Source organism: Ornithorhynchus anatinus, chromosome 1, assembly GCF_004115215.2.
Source record: "Ornithorhynchus anatinus isolate Pmale09 chromosome 1, mOrnAna1.pri.v4, whole genome shotgun sequence".
Taxonomy (NCBI): Eukaryota; Metazoa; Chordata; class Mammalia; order Monotremata; family Ornithorhynchidae; genus Ornithorhynchus; species Ornithorhynchus anatinus.
Window position 1 is genome coordinate 2,352,158 of NC_041728.1, and position 10,225 is coordinate 2,362,382.

A 10,225-nucleotide genomic window follows, 5' to 3' on the forward strand; every position below is an offset into this window, starting at 1 on the left:
CGCGGCCCTGCCCTGACCCCCAGCTCCCGCGGGCGCCGCCCCTCCGCTCTTCGATGGGTTCCGACGGGAAGCGGAGACCGGACGGTATCTCCCCGCTGCCTGAGGCCCGGCCGACCGCCGGCCGAAACCCACTCCCCGGCGCCCCTCGGCGTCCCACCCTACCCTCGGGAGCGCGGTACCCGCCTCCCGTTCACGGGGACGTGTGTCCGTTTATGTGTGTAATGCGTGTGGTCCTCCCCGCCCCCTCCTCCCCCCCCCCCCCCGCCCCATCCAGAGCACTGTGGCTTGAGCGGGGTCAAGCCGGGGTTTTCCACCCCGGCTTCCGGCGGAGACTTCCCTGCCCAAAAAAGCGTCTGTTCGGGCCCGTGCAATAGGGCGAAGGCCGCCGCCGTAGATTCCCGGAGAACCCGGGATCGCCAGCGTTGTTGTACAGTGAATGGCTATTTATACTTATGAGGTTGCACAACACCAAAAATAAAAGTGGAGCATGAAAGAGTCAAGCCCGAGAGCTGTCCTTCTTCCCTGCCGGGGCGCCCAGCGGGTGGTGATCGAAGTCTGCACCGCCCACCCGTCCCCCTGACACGGCTTGTCCCCGCTTTCCATGTCATGAAGCAGAGAAGCAGCGTGGCTCAGTGGAAAGAGCCTGGGCTTGGGAGTCAGAGGTCATGGGTTCAAATCCCGGCTCTGCCGCTTGCCAGCTGTGTGACTTTGGGCAAGTCACTTCACTTCTCTGTGCCTCAGATACCTCATCTGTCAGATGGGGATTAAAGCTGTGAGCCCAAGTGGGACAATCTGATCACCCTGTATCCTCCCAGCGCTTAGAACAGTGCTTTGCACGTAGTAAGCGCTTAACAAATACCACCATTATTATTATTTGCTGTGGTGTCCCGCCCGCGCCCCCCCCCCCCCGTCGTCACCCACATTGGCACCCGAGAGGTCAGCGGGTGGGAGTCCCCCGAGCCCCACCCCAGGACTGGAATCGGAGCTGTGGGATCCATCACGGTAAGTCCCCCCACGTCCAAGTGGGACCCCGTCGGCATCGATCCGGGGCCGGGGTTCTCCGGCTCGATAGGAGCTCCGCTCTCTCCCGGCATGCTGTGGGGCCGCGGCGTCGTGCCCGTCCCGCGGCATCCACGACAGCGCCCGGACGCCAAGGCGCAAGCTGGGACTCGGGCAGCGTTGGAAGCGGGCACGCCCCGTGGGAGGCCCCTCCCTCCCACGGGCTGAATTTAGACATCCCAGAGCCCATGGAAGCGGGGTCGGTCACGCTCCGGGGACCAGAGGCCCTGCTCGCCTCTGGGAAGAGGGACGAGAGGGCACCCGATCGGCCCGAAGCCCCGGCGCGGGACACGTTGGCCTTCCCAGGTTGCGATAAACCAGACTCTGAGACGCCTTCCGGGCTCACCGCTGGGATGGTTCCTTTCGACCTCTGACCCTTCTGTCACCGCCGGGACCGTGCCCAGGTGAGAGGGGAGAACCTGGAATTGCGGAAGGGTCTGGCATCTGGCCGACGCGCCCAGGGGCCCGGCCCGAGATCTGAGACCGTGGCCTCGCCTTGCCGGGAACACGGAGCCACCGGGGCCTTTCCCGCTCCTCACGCCGCTCGCCGACGAATCAGCCGGCTAGCCAACGGGTGAATTAGGGCGTTTAATGAGTGCTTTCACTGTGCTAAGCGCTAGGGTCGGTGCCAGATGATCGGGTCGGACGCTCACGCTCTCCGAGGGTTGGAGAGAGGGAATCTTCTCCCCGTCTCATGGAGGCCCGAGGGGTGACGCGACTTGCCCGGGGTCACACGGCGGAACCCAGGTCCTCTGACTCCCAAGTCCCAACTCCCGGGTTAGGCTCTGCCCCTCCTGTTTCTGTCCCTTCCCAGCGGAGCATCCGTCGCGGCCCCATCCGCCACGGACTGGTGAGGGGTGGCCTGCTACCTTATTGGGGTGGCCCAGTGTTCATTCCCCGCCGTCCACCCACCCGCCGGGCCCCGGAGGCCGCTCGATCAGGCTGCGGGTGTCCGAGTCCTTGGTCAAAGCTGGCCCCCGTGACCCGCGGCACTCCGTAGAGATGGATGTGCCCCCTGGGTGCAGAACTCATTGGGCTGGGGCGTTGTACTTTCCAAGCGCTTAGTGCGGTGCTCTGCACACAGTAAGCGCTCAGTAAGTACGATCGAATGAATGAACGATTGAATGAGTGAACGTGGGGATGACGGAGGTCCTGGATGTGGGAACCGGGGTCAGTCGGTGGACAAGCAGCGTGGCTTAGGGGAAAGAGCCCGGGCTTGGGAATCAGAGGGCGAGAGTTCGAATCTCTGCTCTGCCACTTGTCGGCTGTGTGACTCTGGGCAAGTCACTTAACTTCTCCGTGCCTCGGTTACCTCATCCGCAAAATGGGGATTAAGATTGTGAGTCCCACGTGGGAAAGTCTGATTACCTTGTATCTACCCCAGCGTTTAGAACAGGGCTTGGCACATGGTAAGCGCCTAACAAATACCATCATTATTAGTAGGAGCGGATTGAGCGCCGCGGAGCCAGATCCGCGGCCCCCATCCCTGGGGATCTGCCGGCGGGTGGACCGACACCCTCCCGGAAGACCGGGTCAAGCAGGGCCCAGTGGGGGTGTCCAGTCCGCCCTGCCGCCGCCCCATCCCCTCCCCACGGGCCTGGGCTCAGAGGTTCTGGTACCGGCTGACGGCGAGATGGCGCGCACACAGGACTCCGGCCCCGGCCCCGGTTAGCACCAATAGCACGAGGAGGGCGACGCCGCCCGCGGACAGCCCGCAGGCCGGGACGACGTCCGCCACCGGGACACCCTCCAGGGCCGGGGGGCCGCCGCATGTCGTCTCCCCACGGGCCCGGGTCTTCCCCGGGGTCTCCCGGAACCAGGCGAGGAACCGGACGTTGGAGCAGGAACAGTCGAGGGGGTTGCGGGCCAGGCGGACGTCGCTCTGGGCGGCCAGGGCGGTCAGCAGGCCGGGCGGCACCAGGCGCAGCTGGTTGGCCTCCAGGTCCAGGCTCAGGCCCCGCAGGGCCCGCAGTCCGTCGGCGCTGGTCAGCCGATTCCCGCTCAGGTCCAGGCGGCGCAGGGCCGTGAGGGTGGCCAAGGCGGGACCGGGGAGGGCCTCCAGGCCGCAGTCCGCCAGGGCCAGCTCCTCCAGGGTGGTGGTGGAGCCCAGCAGGCCGGCCAGAGCCCCGCCGTCCGCCGGGAACGGGTTCCCGCTCAGGTCCAGGCGGCGCAGGCCGGCCAGGCCGGCCAGCAGGTCGGGGTGGCCGGGGTCCAGGCCGCAGCGGGAGAGGTTGAGGTCGCGCAGCAGGTTTAGGCCGTGGAATGGGCCTGGCGGGGCGGCGGCGGCCAGGCCCAGCGGAGTCCCCGCCAGGTCCAGCCGCTCCAGCTGGGGGCAGTCCCGGAAGGCTCCGTCCACGAGCTCCAGCCGCCGGTTGTGGCCCAGGGCGAGCTGGCGCAGGCCGCCCAGGCCCTGCAGCTGTGGGTGGCAGCAGGCGGGCGCGTCGATCTGGCTGCGGCTCAGGTCCAGTCGTTCGAGCCCGGTCAGCGGGGCCAGGCAGCCCGGGCCCAGCTCCAGCGGCAGCTCGTTGCCGCGCACGGCCAGCCCGGCCAGGGCGGGGAAGCCGGTCCAGCCGGGGTCGGCCAGATGGCGGAAGGCGTTGCGGCCCAGCGCCAGCTCCCGGAGGGCGGGCAGTGGCCCCAGGCCGGCCGGCAGGGCCTTGAGGTGGGTGTGGCTCAGGTCCAGGCCCTTGAGCCGGGCGAGGCAGCGGGAGGCGTTGGCGGGCAGGGGCTCGGGGAGGCGCCGGCCCTGAAGGCTGAGGGTGTCCACCGCGACGTCACACAGGCCCCGGAGCGCCGCGGGGGTCAGCGGCGGGGGCGGCCCCACGGGGGCGTCCTCGAAGACGCCCAGCCAGAGGGTGCGGGCGGCGGTCCCTCGCAGCCCCGCCAGCAGTGGCCCCAGGTCCCCGACCCCTCCCAGGTTCAGGCCATCGAAGGCGGTGACGTTGAAGGCGCCGGGCTCGGCGGATGCCAGGGGGTTCGCCTGCAGGAGGAGGCTGAGGTTGGCGGCCGCGGCCAGCCCGGACAGGTCCCCGGCGGCCACGTGGCGGACGGCGTTGGCCCCCAGGTCCAGCGTGCGGAGGGAGCGGGCCGGGAAGGCCGGCGGGAGGCGCAGGGAGGAGATGGCGTTGCCGCCGAGCAGGAGGGTCTCCAGGCCCCGCAGGCGGGCCAGGGGGACGAAGGACAGGTCCGTGATGCCCGTCTGCGCCAGGCCCAGCCGGGTCAGCAGCCGCGGGCCGGCGAACGCCCGCTCGGCCAGGAAGATCAGCGGGTTGCCCGTCAGCACCAGGGAGCCCAGCCGGACGTTGGGTTCGAAGGCGTCCTCGTGTACCCAGTTCACCTGGCACCTGGCGGGCGGCGGGGAGGCAAACGGGAGCCAATCAGCGAGGAATCCTTTGGGCCCCCACCGATGCCCGCTGCACCCAGCCGGGACCATGGTGACGTACCACATCGCTGGCGGGGGGCAGGTGGCCCCTCTTCTTACTCTCCCCGCCTTCGAAAGCTTATTGGAGGCCCATCTCCTCCAAGAGGCCTTCCCTGACTGCGCCCTCCTTTCCTCGTCTCCCGCTCCCTTCTGCGTCGCCCAGACTCGCTCCCTTTATTCATCCCCCCTCCCAGCCCCACGGCGCTTATGTCCACGTCTCTAATTTACTGAATTACATTAATGTCTGTCTCCCCCGTAAGCTCCTTGCGGGCAGGGAATGTCTGTTGATTGTCGTAGTGTACTCTCCCAAGTGCTTGGTACAGTGCTCTAAACGCTCAATAAATACAAACGAATGAGTGAGTGACCCCCGCCACTCCCCCTGCCCATTCTCTGCCCCGTTCTCCTCCCGAGGGGAAGGGGAGGGAGAGGAGGAGGACCGCTCCTGATCAGAGAAGGAGGGGGAGGAGAGGGATCACCTGCTGAGGTCCAGGTGCTCCAGGCTGGTCAGCCGGCCGAACATGTGCCTCCAGAGGGTGGGCAGGATGTTGAAGCTGAAGTCGAGAGCTGCGGCGGAGGCCGGCAGGCTGTCCGGGACGGCCCGCAGGCCCCGGGCCTCACAGGTGTAGGCCCCGCTGGCCTCCGGGACCTGCCGAAACAAGGAACGCCCATCCGGGCCATACCGCGTTATGAGGGGAGCGCTGTACTGGCCGCCTTCTCTAGGCAGGGCACCATTTTTATTATTATCAAGTGCCGTCGAGTCGTTTCCGATATATTTTCTCCAGAACCTCCCGTCTCTGCCATAATCCGTAACCTTTCTAACGGTTCTTCCGTTATCGTTGTGTTGGTCTCTATCCATGTAGCTGCCGGTCTGCCTCTTCCACGTTTTCCCTGGACTTTTCCTAGCGTTAGTCACTTCTCCAGAGAATTAGTTCTCCTGATTGTGTCCAAAATATTGTAATCTACGTCCAGTCATCTGGCCTTCCAGAGACCATTTTGACTTAATTTGCTCCCAGATCTTTTTGCTTGTTTTTGGGGCAGTCCATGGTATTCGTAAAAGCCTTCTCCCACACCACATTTCAAAAGAATCAATGCTTTTTCTATCCTGTTTTCTCACTGTCCGGCTTTCGGATCCATACGTTGTCACTGGAAACACCACAGAAGGGCACCCTACTGGCTGCTTATTCTATGTGGGGCCCTGTACTGGGTGCTTATTCCGTGCAGGGTCCTCTACTGGGCACCTCCTCTCTACAGGATGCTGTACTGGATGCCTTTTCTGTGCGGGATGTTGTACTGGGCATCTTCTCTGTGCAGGGTGAAGTACCAGGCACCTTCTCTGGACAGGGTGAGCGCATTCTCTCCACAGGGCACTATACAGGGCACCCTCCCTGTGCAGGGTCCCGGCCAAGGAGGATCTCACTTGGGTGACGGTCCAGGGCTGCCTCGGCCCATCTCGCCCTCCCCCGGCCCTGCCCGTCTGCCCGTCGGGCCCACCGGAAGCCCGTTTCCCAGGACATTTTGGGGAGAGCAAGTCCCCAACTCTTCCCCCTCCTAGACCCTCTTCCCCAATCCCAAGACATGGGTGGGGACAGTATGGATTCAGCTCCCACTCTGCCAAACGTTGTGCTCAGCACTGACGTCGCTACGAGGTGATCAGATTGGGCTCAGCTCCTGCCTCACGAGGTGCTCACAGTCTAGAAGGAGAAGTAGTGTGGTTTAGTGGAAAGAGCTCAGGCATGGGAATCAGAGGACGTGGGCTCTGATCCCGGCTCCGCCACTTGCCTGTCGTGTGACTTTGGGCAAGCCATTTCACTTCTCTGGGCCTCAGTTACCTCAACTGTAAAATGGGGATTAAGACCGGGAGCTCCACGTGGGACTACCTGATTACCTTACCAAGAACAGTGCTTGGCACATAGTAAGTGCTTAACAAATACCATAATTATTATTAGTATTATAAGGGAGGAAGATCAGGGATCTCATCCCTTTTTTACAGATGAGAAAACTGAGACCCAGAGCGGAGCAGTGACTCACCCAGCGTCACACAGCAGGCCAGAGGCAGAGCTGGAACTGAAATGAGACTCCCGGCCCCCAGCCCCGCTCTCCCCCCTTCTACACTGTGAGCCTGCGTGGGAAGGGATTGTCTCCATTTGTGGCTGAATTGTACTTCCTAAGCGCTTAGTCCAGTGCTCTGCACACAGTAAGCGCTCAATAGATACAACTGAATGAATGAATGAACAACTCCACACCGTCTCTTCCCGTGCCCCTCACGGATTTTGGGGTCCAGCTCCGGTGTCGACCCCGACCGCCCCCCGAGTCCTCTCCTCCCGAGGGACAGTTTGGACTCACCTCGGCGCACGGCCCCTCCCCGCTGGCCGAGACGGGCCCGGCCAGGACCAGCCCGACGAGGGCCAGCCCAGCTGCCGAGAGAGCCATCGCGGGGCCGGCCGGCCTCGGTCTGCCCTTCCGTCTGTGTCCGGCGCCGGCCCCCAGACCTCCCCGCGAGGAGCCTGGGATGGAGGATTGGGAGCGGCGAGGCGGCCCGGCAGGGCAGCTCGAAAGAGGAAGCTCCCTGGGCCCCAAGAGGGCTTGATTTATATCCGGGCAGGGGGAGCGTTGTTCACCCGCGCAGGCAGCTGGGGTGGGACGCAGCTGGTCGGGGGGGAGCCCCCGAGTCTCTCTATCCAGTGCCTGGGCTGGGGGGTCTTGCCGGAACACGACCAGGGGTCCTGCCTCCCCAAGCGCCATCATCGTTCCGGTGGCGGGGAGCAACGAGGGGGTGATCGAAGGCAAGCGAGGTCGGGGGGGGCCTGGTCCGTCAATCAGTGATATTTATCGAGCACTTATCGGGTGTAGAGCACTGGACCGACCCCCGGGGAGGGGACAGTAGAGTCGGTAGAGAAGCAGCGTGGCCCGGTGGAAAGAGCCCAGGCTTGGGAGTCAGAAGACGTGGATTCTAATCCTGGCTCCTCCACTCGTCTGCTTCTCCGGGCCTCAGTTACCTCATCTGTACAATGGGGATTAAGACTGGGAGCCCCACGGGGGACAACCTGATGACCTTGCTCCTACCCCAACACTTAGAAAAGTGCTCGGCACATAGTAAGCGCTTAACAAATACCATCGTTAGTAGTAGTAGTCACGTTCCTTGCCCTCAAGGAATTTACAGTTTGCTGTGTGCGGAGCACTGTGCTGAGCGCTTGGGTGAGTACTGTCGAGTTAGTCTCTGCTCTCAGAGCTGTCAGTCTTGAAGATCTTGCTGCTGAAGAGCCAGCCCTCTGCTGCTTGTCACCATCGCCTACCAGCTCCCCCAGATGCAGACATCAATCGGTGGTATTTATTGAGCACTTATTCTGTGCAGAGCACTGTACTGAGTACTCAGCAGCACAGAAGCAGCGTGGTATGGTGGCAACAACACAGGCCTGGGAGTCAGGAAGTCATGGGTTCTAATCCCAGCTCTGCCATTGTCTGCTGTGTGACCTTGGGTAAGTCACTTCACTTATTTGGGCCTCAGTTCCCTCATCTGTAAAATGGGGTAAGAGACTGTGAGCCCCACGTGGGACAGGGACTGGGTCCAACCCGATTTGCTTGTATCCACCCCAGTGCCTGGCACATAGTAAGTGCTTTACAAATACCACGTTATTATAGTTATTATTATTGGCGCATGTCCCAAGGTGACCCTGGGGTGCCCACCATCTCAAGGTCACATGCTATCTCGTGGCCACCCGAGCCGGCGGGGGGAACTCGGAAGGGAGGGTGGGATACTGGAATGGCCGAGGAGCACAGGTGATAAACACCTGCGGCCCCTGACCTTCTGTGCAGCGGATCGAGTCTTGCACAAGCCGGCCGTGGGACACCTCTGCCCGGAGCGTGAGAAGCCCCCTCTGCCTGCACCAAGCGAGGAGCCGTGGGATGGGTGAGTGTCCCGTCCCGCTGAACGCTCGTGGGGCTGGAAGCCAGCTGCTTCGCCGTGGGTCTGTAACACCCAAGTGGATTCCTCCCGAGTGGGAAGTGCTCATGGGTGGGAGCTAGCCGCCTCACCACGTGCGAACAAACCATAAGTGAATTCCGCCTGGGTGGGACCTGGGTGTTCTGCCTCACGTGAGTAACGTACAAGTTCATTCCCCCCATTAGGGAAGCTCTAATATCGCTAAATAATCATATTCCTCCCATAAGGGAAGTTCAATTCACCGTGTCTAAAATAATCAAATAATTCAGTTTGCCTGGTGGAATAGATTTTGTATAAAATTCAGCCTTTAGGTCTCCGATCTCTCTCTCTCGCTGCACCGATTCCCGAACGAACCCGTTCCCGGGCGACGGGTGACGGCACCACACCGCAGCATCATCCGAGACCCCCGCTTCCTTCCAGCCTCCCTCTTCCCCCAGCTTCCAGTCGCCCCCATCCCCCTCAGCACCCCCAAAGACATTTGCTCGTGTCTCCTGCTGGCATCCGTCCTCCTCCCACCCAGCCCCAAGCAGGGCCCGGTTGTCTCCTGCCGGCCTCGTCTTGTCTGGGGTCCAACCTTGACCCCGGGGCACCTGGGCGAGGTAGTCATGGACCCACCCAGTACCGAGTCAAGCACTGGGATGAGCACTGGGGAAGACGCCGCGATCGGGATGGAGGCAGTCCCCTACCCTACACGGGGCTCACGGTGTAAGGGGGACAGGGGGCAAGTAGCCAATCCCTATTTTACGGATGAGGAAACGGAGGCTCAGAGAGGCTCAGTGACTTTCCCTAGGTCAAGCAGTCGACCAGGGAAGGAGCCGGGAATTAGAAATCTCATCTTGGGACTCTCAGCTCTCTCATTCATTAATCCACTCATTGAATTGTATTTATTGAGTGCTTACTGGGTGCAGAGCACTGTACTAAGCGCTTAGAAAGTCCAATTCAGCAATAAAGAGAGACAATCCCTGCCCACGCCGGGCTGACAGTGGGAGCTCCGGACGTGGCATTAGGCTCCATTAGAAGCAGAGTGGTTTAATGGATAGAGCAGTAGCCTGGGAGTCAGAAGGGCCTGTGTTCTAATCCTGCCTCTGCCACTTGTCTGCTGTGTGACCTTGGGCAAGTCGCTTCACTTCCCTGCACCTCAGTTACCTCGCCTGTAAAATGGGGATAAGAATGTGAGCCCCATGCGGGACAGGGACTGGGTCCAACCTGATTAACTTGTATCTACCTCAGTGCTTAGAACGGTGCGTGGCACATGGTAAGCGCTTAACAAGCCCCACAATTATTACTAGGCCACACTGCCAACAGAGCAGCTCCTCTCTGCAGCAGTAGCGAAAACCAAAGATGTCCCCAGCCTTCCTATCCATTCGTTCAGTCGTATTTATTGAGCGCTTACTGTGTGCAGAGCACTGGTACTAACCGATTGGGAAAGTACAGCAATAAAGAGTGGCATTCCCTGCCCTCAGTGAGCTTACAGTCTAGAGGGAGCGATCACCATCCGGGCCTCTTGTCCCCCAAGTCTGAGGGGGCAAATGCGTCAAAGGAGACGTGGAGGTGGGTGGCAGAGACATTTGGAGTGGCGGTGACAGCATGGCAGCCCGGGAGGAAAAATTTCTAGTCAGACACGTGGCGGGGAAATGAGAACTGGCCTGGGCCGGCGGAAACAACAGGAAGTGGCGGGTGTCGCCTACGAGACGGAACCGAGAAGGGCCACGGCCACAACCGTTGCCCTCCCTGCCCGGGGCTCCGGAGCCAAACTGTTCCAACGACCGATGCCCCCAACGAGGCCGGACCAGCCGGGCATCATT

General features: G+C 62.1%; 1 protein-coding gene across 1 annotated transcript; it reads right to left on the reverse strand.

Annotated features, from left to right (window-relative positions):
• Positions 1 to 2,433: 2,433 nt before the first annotated feature.
• On the reverse strand, positions 2,434 to 7,014 carry CD180 (CD180 molecule). The gene is made up of 3 exons (XM_029068398.2): positions 6,824 to 7,014; positions 4,957 to 5,126; positions 2,434 to 4,403 (listed from the first exon to the last, which is right to left on the reverse strand). The coding sequence occupies exons 1-3, from the start codon at positions 6,908 to 6,910 to the stop codon at positions 2,663 to 2,665; spliced, it is 1,998 nt and encodes a 665-aa protein (XP_028924231.1). The 5' UTR covers positions 6,911 to 7,014; the 3' UTR covers positions 2,434 to 2,662.
• Positions 7,015 to 10,225: the final 3,211 nt, after the last annotated feature.

What these genes read in the sequence shown, in the direction of transcription:
- CD180 (XM_029068398.2), bottom strand. Translation starts at nt 6,910, where the DNA reads ATGGCTCTCTCGGCAGCTGGGCTGGCCCTCGTCGGGCTGGTCCTGGCC. An exon ending in GGGAGGGGCCGTGCGCCGAG is followed by an intron (nt 5,127 to 6,823) that starts GTGAGTCCAAAC and finishes TTGTTTCGGCAG; the next exon opens with GTCCCGGAGGCCAGCGGGGC. An exon ending in GAGCACCTGGACCTCAGCAG is followed by an intron (nt 4,404 to 4,956) that starts GTGATCCCTCTC and finishes GCCGCCCGCCAG; the next exon opens with GTGCCAGGTGAACTGGGTAC.